General features: G+C 45.4%; 1 protein-coding gene across 3 annotated transcripts in view; it reads left to right on the forward strand.

The window, feature by feature from the left end:
- LOC144505625 (protocadherin-1-like) overlaps positions 1-14,541 on the forward strand; it is a 406,585-nt gene extending 392,044 nt beyond the window's left edge. For all 3 annotated transcript variants that reach the window (XR_013499825.1, XM_078231734.1, XM_078231735.1), the window contains one exon: positions 10,154-14,541. Coding sequence is in view for 2 of the 3 variants with exons in the window: in XM_078231734.1 (XP_078087860.1) it covers positions 10,154-10,533 (380 nt within the window). In the remaining variant the exon portion in view is untranslated. The remainder of the gene's footprint in view (positions 1-10,153) is intronic.
- Positions 14,542-22,713: the final 8,172 nt, after the last annotated feature.

The following is a 22,713-nucleotide window of genomic DNA, read 5'->3' on the forward strand; positions in this document are numbered from 1 at the left end:
GCTTCACAAATTTTCAACCACATTAAAGGTGCAATAGGAATACAAGTTGATGCTATCGCTGCGGTCAATGCTTAATCATTTGCTGGATTTGTGACATGATGCAACCTGGTGTATTGCTGTTGGACAGGCCTTTACCTTATGTCCCTCTTCATGAAACATTGCTTGACTAGAATGAAAGGGCCGGCACAGTGGCGTAGTGGTTAGCACTGCTGCCTCACAGTGCCAGGGACCAAGATTCAATTCCGGCCTCAGGTGACTGTGTGTGCGGAGTTTGCACTTTCTCCCCATGTCTGTGTGAATTTCCTCCAGTTCCTTCCCACAATCCAAAGGTGTGCAGGTTAGGTGGATTGGCCATGGTTAATGGCCATGGTTAAACTGCTCCTTAGTGCCCCAAATTATGTAGGTTAGGGGGATTAGCAGGGTAAATGTGTGGGGTTACGGAGATAGGGCAAGGGTGGGATGCTCTGTGGAGAGTCAGTGCAGACTGGCTCCCCTCTGCATTGTAGGGATTCCATGATGCTATGAATTCCATCTAGTTGTGAATAACGTGGTACAGAGCAAGAGCGATCGCAGCTCCTCTGTGTCTGGAGTTGGTGTCAATGGTTATCAGAGGTCTCTGTCAGCTGAACTCCCGTGGAGTCATCATTGTCTTTCTTTCTCAAGAATGAAGTAAATGGTAAATCAATAAGAAGTGATTATCGAGCCTTTGTTGTTTCCATGGTTACGGGCCTGGTACTTGTACCTGTTAGGACTTACTAATATCTGCAGTTTCTACTTCTAGTAGAGCTGTTGAATGAGGTGATTGATGACTGATTTCTGGTCAGCAGCTTTTCATCTGACAAGACAATCCATCTTTCACCTCAACCTCCTCTTTTTTTTATTAATTCCTGGTATGTTGCTCGGCTGAGCATTTATTGCCCATCCCTAATTAACCTCGAGAAGGTGGTGGTTGTGAGCTGTCTTCTTGCACTGCTACAGTCCATATGGTTTAGGTGCACCCACAGTGCTGTTAGAGAGGAGTCCCTGGATTTTGACCCGGTAACAGTGAAGGAACGGCGATACATTTCCACGCCTGGGTGGTGTATAGCTTTTGTCACTAGCCTTTTGGGTTTTTTTCTCAAATTGCTAAGACGATGGGTCCAGTGTATTATCGCTAGCCTATCATATCCAAAAACTCAACTAATGTTCTGGGGACCCGGGTTCTAATCTCACCATGGCAGGTGGTGAAATTTAAATTCAATGAAAATAAATATTTGGAATTAAGAATCTACTGATGGCCATGAAACCATTGTCGATGTCATGAAAACCAATCTGGTTCACAAATGTCCTAACCTGCTCTGGCCTACATGTGACTCCAGAGCCACAGCAATGTGGTTGACTCTCAACTGCCCTTGGGCAACTAGGGATGGGCAATAAATGCTGGCCAGCCAGTGATGCCCAAATCTCACGAATGAATAAAGAAAACTGGTGATTCTCCAAATGGTGCTCCCTTATTCCTGCTAACCTCCAAATATTCAACCTCCCGGCAGCTTTCACTGCTCACAGTGCTTGCTGTGCTGATGTTAAGACTCTTCTGACTCTCGACATTTCCTTTCTCAGACACTTCAAACTATGGTACTCTTCACTTCCTTCAGTCTGTGCTCCCCTTTGCCTCCTTCCCATCTTCCTCTTCACCTCCCCCTCCTCCCCTCCAGCCTCGGTCCTCTCTTTCCCTCAGTTCCTTCCCTCTTTCTCTCCTCCCTGCTTCTCTCCTCCTCCCTTCCTCCCTCAGTCTCAGCATTCCATCCTCTTCCCTTCAATCCTCAGCTCCTTCATTCTCTCAATCCCTGTCCTACTCTCCTGCTTGCTGCCTCTCTCAGCCCTGGGCTTTCCATCTCCATAAAGCTAACACTTGGAAAAACCAAAGTTTTGTACCATTTACCTGGTGGGATTTTCCACCTTCCCTCCTCCCCCACTCTGGGATAGCCGGAATGGCCCACTCATGGCCAGCAGTGGAGATCTTCCAGTCCCGCCACTGTCAACAGGATTTCCTGTGGCTTGCACCCTCTGCTATAGGTCCCACTGATGAGATCAGCCAGAAAATCCCTCCCAACATCCCAGCTTCCTTACAGACCAGCCATGATATCATTACATGGCAGAACAGACTCGATGGGCTGATTTTTTTTACATTGCTGGGATTTGTCCTGACCTTGGGGAATCTCTCAAATTCATAGAATCGTAGAATCCCTGCCCTACAGCAGGAGTGATGTGGAGATGCCGATGTTGGACTGGGGTAAACACAGTAAGAGTTTTAACAACACCAGGTTAAAGTCCAACAGGTTTATTTGGTAGCAAATTTGCTACCAAATAAACCTGTTGGACTTTAACCTGGTGTTGTTAAAACTCTGACTACAGAAGGAGGCCATTCGGCCCAACGATCCTGCACCGACAACAATCCCATCCTATCTCTATAACCCCACATATTTACCCTGCTAACCCCCCCAAACTCAGGTCAATTTAGCATGGCCAATCAACCTAACCAGCAAATCTTTGGACTGTGGGAGGAAACCAGAGAACCTGGAGGAAAGCCACGCAGACACAGGGAGAATGTGCAAACTCCGCACAGACAGTGACTCAAGCTGGGAATCGAACCCGGGCCCCTGGTGCTGTGAGGCAGCAGTGCCAATCACTGTGCCACCATGTCGTCCAGTTGATTGGAAAATTAAATTCGCAAAAACGCTATGTGAAAAAATAATTGAGGAAAAAGATTCCTTTAACTTTGAGATTCTGTCACTTGCGGTGAATGCTTGATTTTGCACCAATAAAGATTGCATTTCCATTGCGATCCAGGGAGGATGTATTTCTGTGGTTGTTTCCTGGAGTCCTGTAGGCGGCCCAGATAGAGCTGAGCTGGCTGCAGATTGAAATCCAAACACATTACAGACATTAAGATGTCAGGACTTTTAACTATTCATCAAAGAATGGCAACGGCAGCAAAAGCAACTCAAATTTATATCATGCTTTTAAAGTAGTAAAGGACTGAAGGATGTAAAAGGGGGCAGAGGTCATTGCTTCACAGGTGCTTCATCAGACAAAATTTGACACGATACCACAGGAGTAGATATTCAGACCGGTGACCAATAGCTTGGTTGAAGAGGTAGATTTTAAGGAAGCGAGAAGAGGGAGAGAGAAGTTTAGGGAGGGAGATTTTGTGTTTGGAGTCTCGTCAGTTGAAGGCACTGCTGCCAATGGTGGGTTAAAGCAATTGAGGATGTTCAAGAGATCAGAATAAAAGCTGTACTTATAAGGGTGTTGGCTTAATTTGTGCGGTTACAGGGGCGGCACGGTAGCACGGTGATTAGCACTGCTGCTTCACAGCACCAGGGACTGGGTTTGATTCCTGGCTTGGGTCACTGTTTGTGTGGAGTTTGCATGTTCTCCCCATGTCTGCGTGGGTTTCCTCTGGGTGCTCCGGTTTCTTCCCACATTCTGAAAGACATGCTGGTTCGGTGCATTGACCCGAACAGGTGCCGGACTGTGGCGACTAGGGGAATTTCACAGTAACTTCATTGCAGTGTTAATGTGAGCCTTAAATGTGACTAATAAATGAACTTTACTTTAACACCACCTTATCCACACCAGTCAGAAAGAAACCGTCACATTGCGCATGAGAGGAGTCTTTGCACAGCTCATTCCCAAAACACAGATGCCTCACAGCTGCCAGCAACCCAAGTATTAAATCATCCCAAATTCAGTAACTTTCCCAGGAAGAGTGATTTAAAAACTGGAAAATCTCCCCATGCGGCTTTATCAAATGTGGCAGGTTTACATTGAAGCGGCCATTGTCCTTGGGAAGGCCATACTTTGGGAAACATGCCCCCCACCACCATCTTAACTCCACCACATCATCTCACCCCTCACCCTGACCCCAACTCTGTTCTAAAAAGCCCTAAAGCCTCATTTTGCGATGCAAGGCTGGGCTCTTTGCTACAGTCAAACATTTTACGCAGTGGGTTTCTCAATCATTTTTCTAAGAGTTTTGTGACCGTATTCTGAAGAACACAAGACCACGAGGCAGGATTAGGCCACCAGGCCCTTCAAGCCTGTCCTGCCATTCAATACCATCATGGCTGATCTATGCCGGCCTCAACTCCTTTTCTGTGCCATTTCCTCAAAGCTCTCTCTCGATCTATCAAATATTTATCCACCTCCAATTTAAATACTTCCAATGATCCAGCCTCCGTTACGCTTTGGGGCAGAGAATTCCAGAGATTCCCCACCCTCTGCGAGAAGAAATTTCTACATACCTCAGTTTTAAATGACCTGCCCTTTATCTCGTAGCGATGTCCCCTTGTTCGAGACTCTCCCACCAGTGAAAACACCTCACCCTCTACCCTGTCAAGCCCCCTCAGGATCTTCTAAACTCCAAGGAATACAGACCCAGACTATTAAGTCTCTCTTGACAGGACAACCCTCTCATCCCAGAATAAGCCTGGCGAATATCCTTTGGACTGCCTCCAATGTTACTATATCTCTTATAAGGTAAGGGGACCAAAACTGTACATAGTGTTCCAGATGAGACCTCACCAACACACTGTACTATTGCAACAAAACCTCCCTGTGTTTAAGCTCCAACCCGTCTGCAATAAAGGCCAAAATGCTATTTGCCTTCTTAACTAACTCGCTGGACCTGCCTGCAAGCTTTTAGGTTTTTAACATGGAAAATAGGAACAGGAGGAGGTTATTCGCCCCTCTGACCAGCTCTCCGATTACACCACGGTTCATTGGCATCACAAGTGTTTGCACAGTTACATTTGTTTTAACAGCATGTTATTGCCTCATTATTACTTACGGTTGATAAGTTAGACAACAGTTCTGCTAGCATGCAGCTTCTGTTATAACTTTGAAGTTCAGTTTCAGTTTCTAAACATTTCATTCCAATGGCAGTGATTCCTTTTTTCTGTCCTATCTACTGTATGTAAAATTAAAAACCGCTGTAAACACTCAGCGGGTTGGCTGGGGCAATGGCGAATGAAACAGAGTTTCAGAATGACTTTCCATCAGAACCATTTTCTAACAGAAGGTTTGAAACACAGTATCACTCTCTGTCTCTCTCTCACCATAAGTACTGCCTGTTCTGTTTCCAACTATATTTATTCTTATTTTAGATTTCCAGCATCTGAAGTGTTTTGATTTTTTGGTAACTAACATTCTGCTAAACTCCCTCCGAAATTGCTAATTACACACTGCCCAAGTGTGGGCATGGTGCTGTACTGAGAAAATCCCAAATTTATTAGCTGGCCTTTGCTAAATGGGCTTAACTTAGCTCCTGTTTAAAGTTTATTTATTAGTGTCACAAGTAGGCTTACATTAACACTGCAACGAAGTTACTGTGAAAATCCCCGAGTCGCCACACTCCGGCGCCTGTTCGAGTACACTGAGGGAGAATTTACCATGGCCAGTGCACCTAACCAGCATGTCTTTGGACTGTGGGAGGAAACCAGAGCACCCGGAGGAAACCCACGCAGACACGAGGAGAATGTGCAAACTCTACACAGATAGTGACCCAAGCCGGGAATTGAACCCAGGTCCTTGGCGCTGTGAGGCGGCAGTGCTAACCACTGTGCCACCATGCGTTTGTAGACTCATAGAGTGGTGCAGCACAGGAGGAGGCTGCTTGACCCTTTATTCCTGTCTGTGAAAGAATATCCAGCTCATCCCATTCTCCATCACCCCCCCACCGCCCGCCCCCCGCCCCCTCCCCACCGGAAAGTGTGTCTACCAGATTTGTGCTGCATCAGAATTGTTTGTGATTATTCCCCACTTCACTAAGATTGTGATGAACTTCAGGAGGACATGGACAACTGGATGAACTGGTGGACAGCTGGACATGGACAGCTGGATGAACTGGTGGACAGCTGGATGAACTGGTGGACAGTGGCAGCTGAGGTTAATGCAGGGAAAGGCAAGGTGATAGGGAAGATTAGGAGACGGTGGTTAAATTTGAAAGGGGTTGCAGGAGGAAGGAGACTTGGGGGGGTATTTGTGTGACTATTTGAAGGATAGGTTAGCAAAGCAGTTAATAAAGAGGCAATTAGGGATGGGCAGTAAATCTGGCCTCGCCAGTGAAGCCCACATCCCTCGAGTGAATGGAAAAATATGAAAGTGTACTTTATAAATAGAAGCACTGAGTACAAAAAGCAAGAGGTCCTGTTAAACCTTTCTAAAACACTAATTGGATTCCAGCTGGAGTGTTTTTTTCTAATTCTGGGCACTGCAGTTTGAGAAGGAAGTGCAGGCTTTACAGAAGATACAGGAAATAATTACTGGAAAGATGTTCAAACTGACAGGTTACATTTCCATGGAAGGACTGGCGAGGTTGCTGTTATTCTCCTTAGGACAGGAAAAGAACAAAGAACAAAGAACAATACAGCACAGGAACAGGCCCTTCGGCCCTCCAAGCCCGCACCGCTCCCTGGTCCAAACTAGACCATTCTTTTGTATCCCTCCATTCCCACTCCGTTCATGTGGCTATCTAGATAAGTCTTAAACGTTCCCAGTGTGCCCGCCTCCACCACCTTGCTTGGCAGCGCATTCCAGGCCCCCACCACCCTCTGTGTAAAATATGTCCTTCTGATATCCGTGTTAAACCTCCCCCCCTTCACCTTGAACCTATGACCCCTCGTGAACGTCATCACTGACCTGGGAAAAAGCTTCCCACCGTTCACCCTATCTATGCCTTTCATAATTTTATACAGCTCTATTAGGTCTCCCCTCATCCTCCGTCTTTCCAGTGAGAACAACCCCAGTTTGCCCAATCTCTCCTCATAACTAAGCCCCTCCATACCAGGCAACATCCTGGTAAACCTCCTCTGCACTCTCTCTAAAGCCTCCTCGTCCTTCTGGTAGTGCGGCGACCAGAACTGGACGCAATATTCCAAATGCGGCCGAACCAACGTTCTATACAACTGCAAAATCAGACCCCAACTTTTATACTCTATGCCCCGTCCTATAAAGGCAAGCATGCCATATGCCTTCTTCACCACCATCTCCACCTGTGACGTCACCTTCAAGGATCTGTGGACTTGCACACCCAGGTCCCTCTGCGTATCTACACCCTTTATGGTTCTACCATTTATCGTATAGCTCCCCCCTACGTTAGTTCTACCAAAATGCATCACTTCGCATTCATCTGGATTGAACTCCATCTGCCATTTCTTTGCCCAAATTTTCAGCCTATCTACAGCCTTCTGTAGCCTCTGACAATGTTCCTCACTATCTGCAAGTCCAGCCATGACTAAAGTCCATATAGACGACAGCCACGGCCCTTCCCTCGTCAACCATTCCAGTCACTTCTTCAAAAAACTCCACCAGGTTAGTGAGGCATGACCTCCCTCTCACAAAACCATGCTGACTATCGTTAATGCGTTTATTCCTTTCTAAATGCGCATACATCCTATCTCTAAGAATCCTCTCCAACAACTTCCCTACCATGGATGTCAAGCTCACCGGCCTATAATTAGAAATCATAGAAATCAGACAGTGCAGAAGGAGGCCATTCGGCCCATCGAGTCTGCACCGACCACAATCCCACCCAGGCCATATCCCTACATATTTTACCCACTAATCCCTCTAACCTATGCATCTCAGGACACTAAGGGGCAATTTTAGCATGGCCAATCAACCTAACCCGCACATCTTTGGACTGTGGGAGGAAACCGGAGCACCCGGAGGAAACCCACGCAGACACTAGGAGAATGTGCAAACTCCACACAGACAGTGACCCGAGCATCGAACCCGGGACCCTGGAGCTGTGAAGCAGCAGTGCTAACCACTGTGCTACCGTGCCGCCCCGAATTACCCGGGTTATCCTTCCTACCCTTCTTAAATAACGGGACCACATTAGCTATCCTCCAATCCTCTAAGAGAATCCAACCCTCGAAGCTAAGAGAAGATTTGATAGAGGCGTTCAAAGTCATGAAGGGATATAGATAGAGGCCGGGATTCTCCGACCTTGCCCACAGCTGGGATTCTCCAACCTCACCCGCAGCTGGGATTCTCCGACTTCGCCCCACGACTGGGATTCTCCGATCTCACCCGCGGCTGGGATTCTCCGATCTCACCCGCGGCTGGGATTCTCCGATCTCACCCGCGGCTGGGATTCTCCGATCCCGCTGCAGTGAAAGGAGATTTGGCTGAGCGCCAGATTCTGCACTCTTGCTCGCAGCGGTGGCGAGGCTTGCGAGACGGAAGAATTCCAGCCAGAGTAAATAAAGAGGAATGGTATCCAGTTGCTGAAGAGTTGATATCTAAAAGGGCTTTGATTTAAGGTGATGGGCAAAGGAACCAGAGGCAACATGTGAAAAAAACATATTACACAATGAGAGATTAGGATTTGGGACAGAATGCTGGACAGAGCAATGCTTACACATTCAAAAGAGAATCAGAAAAATACATGGGGGAGAAAGAAAACTGTAGAGATATGGGATGACGTGAGACTAACTGGAAGAGCTGAACGAGCTGGATGGGCTGAATGGTCTTGTTCAATGCTGTGCTATTCTAAATTTGCACCCTCCCAGCACTCAGCTCTCCAGCACTGATATTAGACGTGTGGGCAGTGAGCCAGCGGTTGACTGGCACAGACAGAACTGCATTTCATCATCAGTCAGCCCATTTAAGAGAGAAAATTGCTGAGAATGCTTATTCAGTTGCTGTGCTTTTTTATGTCCACTTTGCGTTAAATTGCCAGAGCTGATTGTGTCTTCAGCTGGGCCTCATTGACAGGTGACAGTATGTTATTTGCTTGACAATTTGAGGGAGTATTTTCACTGACTGGTAATAAATGACTAGATTCGGCATTTTATAAACGCCTTGTCTTTTTAACCCGGTGAGGGCCGTTATCTTTATGCTGCAGTCACCAGCTCATCATCTGGCCATCATTGGAGGAGGGGAAGCTGGGGGAAGGCCAGAGGTTGAGAACCTGGTGTCAGTGTCCAACATTTCAGCTTCAGCAAGTGTTGAGGACTTTAATCGTTATAACCATGGATATCACAGGGCAGTTGTCCATTGTCACTTGGTAATCCTGCACCCAGACTGATAGTGCACAGCCTAAAAGGGCAGTAGAAGCAGATTCAGCCATATCTTTCGAGAGGGGAATAGATAAATTCTTGAAAAGGATGAGCTATGTGGCAAGAGCAGGGAAGTGGGAAAGTGTATAATGAAGGTACGATGGACTGAACGGATTGAGATATCCATGATGTATGATTTTTGTTCAATAGCCTCAGCTATAATCCGAATTTAAATCCAGCCAATTAAACTTGACTCCCTCGCCGACAAACCAAACACATTTACAAACTGTAACGTCTTTCAACAACAACCCACATTTATACAGGGCTATTAACAGGATAAGATGTCCCAAGAAATCAAGGACATCACAGGAATGTCCTGAAACATAATCTGACACCCATATAATTGGCTGACAGCTCTCCAAGGCGGGGCTTCTACTCGGTGATGGGCAGATGTCCCACCTTCTGCCAATCAAGGCTTAGAGTCATAGAGGTTTACAGCATGGAAACAGGCCCTTCAGCCCAACTTGTCCATGCCACCCTGTTTTTACCACTAGGCTGGACCCAATTGCCTGCATTTGGCCCATATCCTTCTATACACATCTTATCCAGAGCTTGCTCGGGTGTGAAATGACATTGGCCCTGTTGGAGTCGGAAAGATGTGTTCCCGTCCAAATCCAGATTTGACTATTCCAATGTTCTCCTGACCAGCCTCTCGTCTCCCACCTTGCATAAACCTGACCTCATTTAATACTCTGCCATCTTACACGCCCCTCCCTCCTGTGCTCACTGACCAAAATTGTCTCCCATACAACAACACCTTGAATTTAAAATTCTTATCCCACAATTTGCAGATGTGTGTTTCTGGACTCTGGACCCTGAAGCTCTGAAATACCCAACCTAAAGTTCTCCTTTAAAACACGTTGCCAAAATTCATTGTCCAAGCTTTTGTCCACCTGTCTTAATATCTCCTTATAGGATTCAGTGTCATTCTGCGATGAATCTTGGGGCATTTCACTACATTATATGCCTTATATAAATGCAAGTATGTTGTTGTGTGAGAACAGGCAATAAACTAATGATTTCTTTTTTTTTATTTGTCCATGTAGATCTCAGACCGCTCCCTGACGTGGCTATGACTGGGAATTGCACAAGAGAATGCACAGAGTTTGGTCACTCCGACTCTTGCTGGATGCCAGGCCAACCATCCCCCAACAGGAAGCAGAAGAACGCCCCCAAACTTTCCACCTTTGTGCCTTACGAAGAACGGGGGAGCCAGGATCGCCTCACCAACATGAGCCCACGGCTCATGGAAGATGCCAAAATGGCCAACATCCGCTTCATACCGACACACAGTGCCTTCCCCAGTTCAAACCACGAGCCCAACAAGGACTCGACTCTGGAAGAAATCCCACTCAGCCAACCGCCTGACTACCAGCACACTACTGGCCCTGCGCCAGCCAGTTCCAAGCGGGAGATTTATCTGTAAGGAGAGACGGAGCCTGCTCTGTGCCTGTTTGAAGCTGTTTTATAACCACACGGAAATGCAAGAGTTGAGAGAAGAAAACAGCCAAGAGGAACGTACGGTAGAAATTAAAAATACACAAAGGCTTTATTGTCCGCAGTACAATTCTACAACAAACTGGAATTTCAGATGACTGGACGGGATTAAAATGAGGCCGATCCAATTGCGTAATGTCCAGGGTTTCCACACCATTGGCAGAATCTCCACCCCCAGGGAGTGTCAGCAGCGGAGAACAAACACAAGTGGATCAGCAGTCAAAACCCAAACCTGACTTTGGTGACCCGTGAATCATTTCCATCGCTGCCGAACTTCTTAACCGCATGCAATCGATTCTTTTTTGTTTGTTTTTTCGTTACTGTTTCTTGTGCGTGTGCGTGTGGTGGGAGTGGGATGGGGGAGTGGATAAACACAGTCGATTCATGTCATGGCGGTGATGTTGTGGGAGGGGGGAAACCAAAAAAAAAAAGAAAAACCTACACTCTTGTAGTTCTAGAACTGAGCGATTCAGTGCTTCAATCTCGTTGTCGAACACACATCTGGCACATGTTTGCCCTAACCGCAGGGACCAATCAACACAGAAGCGTGTGAGCGTTGCTGTGCTCTTGTGTAAATATAACCTTCAGATGACATATGAATTTCACCTCGTGTGGTTCCAAGATTGGGAGAAATCTGTTCCACCTCGATCATGTTGCTCAGCGGCGCGAGGCGAAGCGATCTTAAGTTGTGTTCATTATTTTTCTTCATGTAAATAATTTGAAAGGTAGCGATGCAAAGTCATTTTGTAAGTGTAACTGCAGGAGCCGTTCAGTGAACTATTGAAACTGGTGATGATTGGTTCTGACATTTGCCATTTCTGCTACTCACGGTTGTTTGGAATATGGGCGCTAGTGAACCATGACCATTCTCCCTTCTGCTACATACTGTTTCTCCCTTTTTTCTTTTTAAAACAAAACAAAAACACGTCACATGCTGTTTTAAGTTCTGTTATTTACTTGTCAGTTGTGGCCTCTGTTGCCAGTGTTGAAAGGGCAGTGGACTCTGCTGGGCCCTGGTCTCCCGTTCTCTGGGATGCTCACAGCCGTTGCTGGATTTGTCATCCATTCTTGCTCCATGGACATGATTTAAATCATCAATGTGGACACTTCACTCTGCACTCACTGCAGAGTACAAGAACTGATTCCAGAGCCATGGGCTTGTCAGCTTTCCATAAGAGAGTTTATAATTTTAAAATGGTATTATTGTGTGTGTGGTGTGTGTGTACATCTGCATGTGTGTTTGTGTGTGAATACATTGAGTGTGTGCGTGTGGTTTGTGTATACATGTGTGTAAATGTTTATGTGCATGAATGTGTGTGTCTGTGTGCACATGTGTGTGCATATATAAATGTGCACATGAAAGTGTGTGCGTGTGTGCACATGGATGTGTGCATGAAAGTGTGCATGTGTGTGTGTGCATATATACATGCGTGGAAATGTATGTGTGCATGAAAGTGTGTGCATGTGTGTGCACATGGATGTGTGCATGAAAGTGTGTACATGCGTGTGCACATGGATGTGTGCATGAAAGTGTGTGTGTGCACATGTATGCAACTGTATATGTGCATGAATGTGTGTGCATGCATGCGTGCATGTCTACATAATTGGCCTGGATCTCCCAGAGGAAAGGAAGGGCAGCAAGATGCTTTATCAGCATTGGCTGCGGATGACTCACACATGATCAGAGGGGCTGTTTTGGGCCCCTCCTCCCTCTTTGCCAATGAGCAAGATTGTTCCAATACTTTTAGATGTTTTCATTATGCAATGGTCATTGTGCCAATTTTATAAAAGTACCTTCTTCTGGATTGGACGCTTCAGTGAGCTTTTGGCGGTGAATTGGTCATGGACCCGCACAGATAGCTTTGACATACTGATGTCCTCCTGAAGTCCACTCAAATGGTGAAAGTGGAAGGTTTTTTTTAATATCAAAGAAATACCAACCAAATTCCAACTTTCATCAAGCCCGTTCCATTGCCCAAGAAGTTTAAGGGCACCTTAAATTAATTTCATGACCAGCTACGGTTCACAGCACTGCTACCAACTGTCCATTTTAAAACTTAGTTCAATGACCCAACAACTATTCTCTGTTCATGGTCTTATTTGTGGCCATTGTTTCCAAATACCACACCCTTTCCAATTGTACCCACTTCCCGACTTCCGAAGCTCAATTCAGGGATGGTGGTGTAGATGTATAAATAAAATTGTTATGTTCGCATGATTATTGCTCTGTTGTCACAAAATACTTGCATTCTTCTTTGTGCGTACGTATTTCTTTTTTTTGTTTCCACATCTGTAATAGAGCCCTGCTAAATCTGTGATCAGACCTCATCACTTTCAGATTCTGAATTGCCAAGCTTTGTGGCAGGGTTAGGGAAGCAGTACTCGTTTTGTGCCTTGTTGTGTGAATGGGTGGAGATGAGAACAGGGATGAGCAGTGAAAGAGAGATGGGATGGTTCATTCAAGCCTCTACCTGTAATCTGCAGTGCTGTTCGCGTGTAAGATTAATTAGTCAATACTGAGGGTATATTTTTGAAGAAGGGGAAATCTTGGTGTATTAAAATTGGTGGAACTCACACCATTGAACAATTTCTAAACTCCTTACGTTGAAAGTTTTTGCAGAAATCAATCAAATTGTGCACCCTGAACCCATCGCAAATACACTGGATGTCTTGAATAGAATCTTTGGGCTTCAGTTCTTTTTGATTGCAAAAGACAGATTGTGCTCTGGATTAGGGGGGGGGGGGGTCCCGGAGGAGGTACTGTTCAAGGCAGCGGCTATTTCCAGAGTTCTATCATCTCCGATTCTCAGGAAGTAATGGAGGGACTTGATGTTCCTCCATAAGGATTGTTGGGACAGTCTGACGGTATCAATTTGGGCTTCTCAGATGCATGCATTCTCAAAGTTGGCATGATTCCTTTAGCCGCCCGAGACTGACCAGTGAATTGAGCTGGGACTGTGATCGGAAAACAACCAACAAGATGTAAGTGAGCCTTCACCATCCCTCGCCCCTAGTCTGAGGACTTTGCTGGATTTAGTGTCCATTTGAGAACTTGAAGCTGAAATGTTATAGGTGCCTTGTAATATAATTAAGCTGCAGTTTGCCTGATGCAGGAAGTCTTGTGATTAGAATAGCTACAACAACAATGATAGAAACATAGAGCTTCTGGAACTGAGATCGTACAGGTACCAAAAATATCCAGAAGCATTGAGGTGGCAGAATGGCCACTTAGGATCTTAAGAGACCACTTCTCCTACTTTAGTTAGCGGAGGTAGCTGATGCATTTTATTTTGTGTTTCATTCGACGGAAAATGGATCCAATGGTAGATTGTATATGTATTTATGAAGTATTGTGTCACAATGTAGCTTGCCATGTGATACCCTGGACCAGAAATACAGCACCTGTAGAAGGACCAGTACTTTTGATGAGTCTGTACCATATATCTAGCTACAACCCGAAACAGTCCCGTGATGGACTAACTTTAGGGGTAGGGTGGAGGGGAAAATCCAAAGTCCAAGAGATTTGGCTGGAGGCAGCAGCCGCTGCTTAAATCATTTGAACTTCAATGTTGGTTCTATTTATATAATTAATTTAATTGCTTGTATGCCATGTTTTTGTACAGTTTTATGTACATGCAAATGTTGCTTTTATATAAAAACAAATTCAGCAATGGAAGTATGTTACTATTTTTAGATGGGTTTAATGTGTAATCAGAACCATATTGTTAAAAGTGTTTGGAAACACATGTAATGCTTTAATAGTTAATCCACTGGCTTCCTATGTTACCTATCAGATTTACGCGGGCAGTGAGCACAGTTCTTCTATTATTTTTTCTATTGTTAAGCATGTAAAATTCTTGGCCCTCATTTGCTGAGCAGTCAATGGAGAGAAGACAAAATCATTGTAATTATTCCTTCTTCAAAGCTTTACAATAAAATGGGAAAACAAAATGTCTATTGTCTTTGACAATTTCTCTCTTATCAAGAGGATTCCTGGGGTGCGAGGGATCTCTCATTTACTTGGCACTCCAGTGATTGTATTCACTGGAGTTTGAAGAGTGAGAGGAGATCTCATAGAAACTTATAAAATTATGACAGGGTTCGAGAGGTTAGATTCAGAAAGAATGTTCCCAATGGTGCAGGAGTCCAGAATTAGGGGTCAAAGTTTGAGGATAAGGGATAAACCTTTTAGAACTGAGGTGAGGTGGTGGGGGCCTGGAATGCGCTGCCAGGCAAGGTGGTGGAGGCGGACACATTGGGAACGTTTAAGACTTATCTAGATAGCCATATGAACGGAGTGGGAATGGAGGGATAAAAAAGAATGGTCTAGTTTGGACCAGGGAGCGGCACAGGCTTGGAGGGCCGAAGGGCCTGTTCCTGTGCTGTATTGTTCTTTGTTCTTGTTGTTCTTTGAGGAGAAATTTCTTCATCCAGAGGGTGGTGAATGTGTGGAATTCACTCCCACAGAAAGTAGTTGAGGCCAAAATGTTGTCTGATTTCAAGAAGAAATTAGATATAGCTCTTGGGGCTAAAGGGATCCAGGGATATGGAAGGGGGAATCGGGATATTGAATTTGATGATCAACCATGACAATGAACGGTGGAGTGGGCTCAAAGGGTCAAATAGCCTGCTCCTGCTTCTAATTTTTATGTTTCTATGTTTGAAGACACTGGCCCGGAAAACACAATGGTCGGAATTTTACTGCCCCGTCCGCCACAGGAATCGGAGCGGGAGAGGGACGGACGTTGGGAAGGTCCGTTTACTTCGGGTGAGGTTTTCCGGTTTTGGGACCAGTGAGGCCGTAAAATCCCGCCCAGGATGTCTGGTGGCTTCAAATCCTAACTCTGCTCATCAACTTCACACTGTGTTCCTGGATGCTGGACAGTGATGGTCGTGGTGTTTGGAGTGTCCAGGTGGAGTGAGTGTAGTGCTGGGCAATAGCCCATGGCCTTATTGATACCACCAGCCCAGTCATATCTTTCGGTAGAAGGCCTGCTTTACATCTTCTTATTTCTATGGCGTCTTCAATGTAATGTAACTTCCCGAGATCCTCACAGGAGCACGGTCAAACAAAAACAATAGCGGAGATTGGGATGGAGACCGAAAGCTTAGTAAAGGAGGTAGGTTTATAAAAAGCAGCTTAAAGGAGGAGGGCGATCTAATGAAGTGATGAGGTTATATGCATATTGGGGGGAAAATGGACTAGTTAGTGACAGGCAGCATGGTTTTGTACGGGGAAGGTCATGTCTCACCAACTTGATTGAGTTTTTTGAAGAGGTGACAAAGAAAATTGATGAGGGAAGGACTATGAATATAGTTTATATGGACTTTAATAAGGTGTTCGACATGGTCCCACATGGCAGTCTGGTACAAAAAATAAAATCACATGAGATTCGGGGTGGGTTGGCGAGATGGATGCAGAACTGGCTTGGTTATAAACCGGGATGTTGGATTTATGTCACATTATCAGTAACCCCCACAGCTTGCCTCCTGGACTTGCACAATTTCACAAGCTGTACTGTCTGGAGACAATACACATCTCTTTAACCTGTGTTGAATGCTCCCTCCACCCACATTGTCTGTACATTTAAGACCTGGCTGGCTGTAGAGATTTGCATTCTAATCAGTATTCTGTAATTTGATTTCTGTGTATGTGCCCTGTTTGAGAACAGAGACCACTCCATCTGACGAAGGAGCATTGCTCCGAAAGCTTATGGTATTTGCTACCAAATAAATGTTGGACTTTAACCTGGTGTTGTGAGACTTCTTACGTTGGTTATAGAAGACAGAGAATAGCGGTGGGAAGGTGTTTTTCAGAATGGAGATCTGTAGCTAGTGGTGCTCCGCAGAGATCAGTGCAGGGACCTCGGTTGTTTGTGGTAAATGTAAATGACCTGGAGGAAAATGTGGGGGGTCTGATTAGTAAGTTTGCAGATGACATGGAGATTGGTGGAGTTGCTGATAGTGCCGGGGATTGTCAGAGGATACAACAGGATATAGATAGATTGGAGACTTGGGCACAGAAATGGCAGATGGAGTTTAATCCGGACAAATGTGAGGTGATGCATTTTGGAGGATCAAATTTATTTAAAACAATGCTCTTTAGCCACAGGCGAGGTACCAGAGTATTGGAGAGTAACTAACATTGTTCCTCTGCTTAAGGAGAGCAGTAGAGACAATCCTGCAAATTACAGGCCGGTGAGCCTTACATCAATGGTGAGAAAATTATTGGAGAAGATTCTTAGGGACAGGATGTACTCACATCTGGAAGAGAATAGGCTTATTAGTGATAGGCAGCATGGCTTTATGAAGCGGAAGTCGTGTCTCGCAAACTTAATTGAGTTTTTTGAGGAAGTGACAAGAAAAATTGACCTGGGCAGGGCAGTGGATGTTGTATACATGGACTTTAGTAAAACCTTCGATAAGGTTCCTCACGGCAGACTGATACAGAAGGTGAAGGCACATGGGATCCGAGGTGAGCTGGTAAGATGGATACAAAACTGACTTGGGCATAGAATAGTAAGAAATTTCACAACACCAGGTTAAAGTCCAATAGGTTTATTTGGTAGCACAAGCTTTCGGAGTTTCGCTCCTTTTTCAGGTGAAGAAGGAGGTGCTTACCCCAGTCCAACGCCGGCATATCCACATCTTGGGCAAAGAAAGCAGAGAGTAGCAGTGGAAGGGTACTTTTCTAACTGGAGGTCTGTGACAAGCTGTGTTCCACAAGGATCAGTGCTGGGGCCTCTGTTGTTTGGATTCTATATAAATAATTTGGAGGAAAATGTAGGTAGTCTGATTAGTAAAAGATTTGCAGATGATACAAAAATTGGGGGAATAGCAGACAACGAGGAGGATTGTCAGAGGATGCAGCAGGATACAAATCGGCTGGAGACCTGGGCCGAAAGATGGAAGATGGAATTTAACCCAGGCAAATGTGAGGTGATGCGATTTGGAAGGTCTACTGCAGAAGGAAAGCATACGGTAAATGGTAGAGCCCTTAGAAATATTAGCAGATAGAGGATCTCCGAGTGCCAATCTACAGTTCCCTGAGGTGGCAACTCAGGTGGACAAGGTGGTCAAGAAGGTGTATGGCATGCTGGCCTTCATCGATCAGGGCATTGAGTATAGGAATTAGAAAATCATGTTGCAGTTGTATAAGGCATAGGCTCGGCCACACTTGGAGTATTGTGTACAATTCTAGGCGCTACACTACTGGAAGGACATTGATGCAATGGTGCAGAAGAGATTTACCAGGATGTTGCCTGGTTTGGAGGATATAGATTATGAAAAATCGTTGAACAAACTTGGATTGTTTTCATTGGAGAGTCAGAGGATGAGGGGCGACCTGATAGAGGTTTATAAGATTATTACAGACTTGGATTGAGTAGATAGTCAGAGTTTTTCCATAGAGTCGAAGGGTCAATTATTCGGGTGTATAGGTTGAAAGTGAGAGGGGGAAAGTTTAAAAGAGATGTATGGGGCAAGTTTTGACACAGAGGGTGGTGAATGCCTGGAATGTGCAGCCAGAGGAGGTGGTGGAAGCAGATTCTATAACAACGTTCAAGAGGCATCTGCATAGATACATGAATAGGCAGGGAATAGAGAGATGGAGGGATATAGATGGGTATAGATAGGGTATAGATAGAGTGAATGCAAGCAGGCTTTTTCCGCTGAGGCTAGGGGAGAAAAAAACCAGAGGGCATGGGTTAAGGGTGAAAGGAGAAAAGTTTAAAGGGAATATTAGGGGGGGCTTCTTCACGCAGAGAGTGGTGGGAGTGTGGAATGAGCTGCCGGATAAAGTGGTAAATGCGGGGTCACTTTTAACATTTAAGAAAAACTTGGACGGGTTCATGGATGAGAGGGGTGTGGAGGGATATGGTCCAAGTGCAGGTCAGTGGGACGAGGCATAAAATGGTTCGGCACAGACAAGAAGGGCCAAAAGGCCTGTTTCTGAGCTGTAATTTTCTATGGTTCTATGGTACAGAAAAGGTTTACCAGGATGTTGCCTGGTATGGAGGATGTTAGCTATGAGAAGAGATGGAATAAACTGGGATTGTTCTCCCTGGAAAGTGGGAGGCTGAGGGATGATCTGATAAATGTTTATAAAATTATGAGGGGCATAGATCAGGTGAACAGTTGGAAGCTTTTTCCCAGGGCAGAAATGACAATTACAAGGATGTCCAAAGATGTGCGGGTTAGGTTGATTGGCCATGCTAAAAATTGCCCTTAGTGTCCTGAGATGCTTAGGTTAGAGGGATTAGTGGGTAAATATGTAGGGATATGGGGGTAGGGCCTGAGTGGGATTGTGGTCGGTGCAGACTCGATGGGCCGAATGGCCTCTTTCTGTACTGTAGGGTTTCTATGTTTCTATGTTAAGGGGACAAAGATTCAAAGTGAGAGGGGGAAAGTTTAAGGGAGATGTGTGGGGGAAGTTTTTCACGCAGAGAGTGGTGGGTGCCTGGAACACGCTGCCAGAGGAGGTGGTGGAAGCAGCTACATTAGCAACATTTAAGAGGCATCTGGATGGGTACAAGAATAGGGAGGGAACAGAGGGATACGGACTGAGTAAGGGCAGAAGGTTTTTTTTAGTTTAGTTATGGCATCATGATCGGCACTGGCTTGGAGGGTCAAAGGGCCTGTTCCTGTGCTGTACTTTCCTTTATTCTGTGTTCTTTGTTTCGGAAGGGAATTGCAGAACTTTGACCCCGTGGGCATGGTCACCAATGGCGGAGCAATTAAAATTGTGGATACGCAGCAAGTTGAAATTGGAGCCAGATGGATGTCAGGATGAGTTCTAGGGCTGCAAGAGGTTAAGACATAGGGAGGAGCGAAGCTAAAGAGAGATTTGAAACCAGTGATGAAATTTGATACATTGCTGGAGCGAGAGCCAGTGTAGATCTGTGCGAACAGGGCTTGGTGTGAGCTAGAATACAGGCAGACAAGCTGTAGATGAGATCAGGTTTTGGGAGAGTGTGAGGTTGGACGTTGACCAGGAGAGCACTGGAACATTCCGCAGCTGTCACTGTTAGGTATCCCGGCATCGACCACCAGATAAGTGCTGCACCTGAGGGTGGGTGACCTGGTTCAGAGTGGTGTACTGCCACTTGGAATAATCCAAGCCAGGGGTGTGCAAATTCTGTCCGGGGAATTGCTGCCCCCCCCCCTTCTCCCTTTCTTCCCCTCCTAGTTTAGCCCCTTCTGCTCTCAAAGGCTACATTAGGGACAAATGGATAGACCTGCAGAAAGGTGGAGCAGGGCAATATACTCACCTCACTTATGTCAACCTCACACTGGGAAAATGTGTTCCTTGTACCGTGGATTTGTTTTTTGGCCTAGTTAATTTGAATATGTTTTCAATAGAAATAGAGATTAATAAGAGATTGATTAAAGCGGAGAGTAAAGGCCACGCGAAGAGACAGGAGACAACACCTAATTGAGACATGGGTGGAGTGTGGAGTTCTGAATCTGGTTTGTGTGGTACGTTGGTGCACAGGCGAAAGAGGTCCTCCATCTGGTACCACTTTTATCCATAGGCAGTGGCGGAGTGGTGTTGTCACTGGATTTGTGTTAAGAACATAAGAACATAAGAAATAGGAGCAGGAGTAGGCCATCTGGCCCCTCGAGTCTGCCCCACCATTCAACAAGATCATGGCTGATCTGAAGTGAATCAGTTCCACTTACCTGCCTGCTCCCCATATCCCTTAATTCCCTTATCGATCAGAAAACTATCTACCCGTGATTTAAACATATTCAACGAGGAAGCCTCCACCACTTCAATGGGCAGAGAATTCCAGAGATTCACTACCCTCTGAGAGAAGAAGTTCCCCCTCAACTCTGTTCTCAACCGGCCCCCACTTATTTTGAGGCTGTGCCCTCTAGTTCTGGTTTCCCTTCTAAGTGGAAAGAATCTCTCTACCTCTACCCTATCCAGCCCCTTCATTATCCTATATGTCTCTATAAGATCACCCCTCAGCCTTCTAAACTCCAACGAGTACAGACCCAATCTGTTTAATCTCTCCTCATAAGCTACGCCCCTCATCTCCGGTATCAACCTGGTGAACCTTCTCTGCACTCCCTCCAAGGCCAATATATCCTTTCGCAAATAAGGGGACCAAAACTGCACACAGTACTCCAGTTGCGGCCTCACCAGTGCCTTATATAGTTGCAGCAAGACCTCCCTGCTTTTATATTCTATCCCCCTCGCGATAAAGGCCAACATTCCATTTGCCTTCTTGATCACCTGCTGCACCTGCAGACTGAGTTTTTGCGATTCGTGCACAAGGACCCCCAGGTCCCTCTGCACAGTCGCATGATGTAATTTTTCTCCATTTAAATAATATTCCAATTTACTATTATTTCTTCCAAAGTGGATAACCTCACATTTGCCAACGTTATATTCCATCTGCCAGATCCTCGCCCACTCGCTCAGCCTATCCAAATCTCTCTGCAGACTTTCTGCATCCTCCACGCAATTCGCTTTCCCACTCATCTTCGTGTCATCAGCAAACTTTGATACCCTACACTCAGTCCCCTCCTCCAGATCATCTATGTAAATGGTAAACAGTTGAGGCCCCAGCACCGATCCCTGCGGCACGCCACTGGTCACCAACTGCCAACCAGAAAAGCACCCATTTATTCCAACTCTCTGCTTCCTGTTGGATAGCCAATCCCCAATCCACGCCAACACCTTGCCCCCAACTTCGTGTACCCCAATCTTCTGCAGCAACCTTCTGTGAGGCACCTTATCGAATGCCTTCTGGAAATCTAAAAACACCACATCCACTGGTTCCCCTCTGTCAACCGCACTAGTCACATCTTCATAAAAATCCAGTAAGTTCGTCAAACACGACTTTCCCTTCATAGTGTTGTCGCTGGACTCGTAATTCAGAGACCCAGGGTAATGCTCTAGGGACCTGGGTTCAAATCCTACCATTGGCAGATGGTGAAATTTGGATTCAATAAAAATCAGGTATTAAAAGTCTACAGGTGACCATGAAACCATTGTCGATTGTAAAAACCCATCCCGTTCACTAATGTCCTTTAGGAAAGGAAATCTGCCATCCTTACTTGGTCTGGCCTACACGTGACTCCAGATCCACAGCAATGTGGTTGACTCTCAAATGCCCTCAGGTGTGGGTGATAAATGCTGGCCCAACATCACATGAATGAAGAAATGATAGTCTCCAATAGTTGGTGAGTTTTTTTTCCTTGTCTCTGAGCTAGGACTGGGTAAGGTTCTGCTATATGAGAAAAATAAAAACACGCTTTACAAAACACATAACTCTCAAACTTACACAAGAGGAAGAGCTGGTTAGTGAGTAAGACTAGTTTCTAGTCTTCGGTTATAGTAAATAGTCAAAAAGTAGACTCAAGGGTATGGCAGTTGTGAGGAGGGCTGATTTGTTAGAAGGATCATCAATTGAGGCCATATAGAATGAGGTTAGGAACACAAAAGGGACATTTACTCTCCTGGCAATGTACTGTAGACCCCCAAACAGTCAGAGGAAGATAGAAGGCAAATCTCTGAGAAGACAAATCTCTGAGAAGGACAGAAACAATTGTGCCGCAATGAGAGAGATTTTAAATACACCAGTATCAGCTGGGATCATTTAGTGTGAAAAGATTGGAACTAACAGAGTTCTTGAGATGCATTCAGGGGAACCTTTTAGGGCATTAAGTAGCAAATTCAAGAAGAGAGGGTAAGGTTCTGGGCTTAGTTTTAGGAAATGATGCAAGACAGGTGAAGGGAGTGACAGTGGGGGAGCATTTTGATGATAGTGATCATAATTTGATTAGTTTTGACAAAATTATGGAAAAGGATAAATATAGATCAGGAGTTAAAATTCGAAACTGAGGTAACTCTGATTTTATTAAGCTGAAGAGGGATTTAACAAAAGTGGACTAGATTCAGGGGGTTCAGAATAAATATGTTCCCACAAGAAGAAGGGTGGGACGGCCAAATCTCGAACCCCTGGGTGTCAAGGAGCTGTAAGAAGTTTAACAACACCAGGTTAAAGTCCAACAGGTTTATTTGGTAGCAAAAGCCACACAAGCTTTCGGAGCTGCAAGCCCCTTCTTCAGGTGAGTGGGAATTCTGTTCACAAACAGA

This window comes from Mustelus asterias, chromosome 16 (assembly GCF_964213995.1).
Source record: "Mustelus asterias chromosome 16, sMusAst1.hap1.1, whole genome shotgun sequence".
Lineage (NCBI taxonomy): Eukaryota > Metazoa > Chordata > Chondrichthyes > Carcharhiniformes > Triakidae > Mustelus > Mustelus asterias.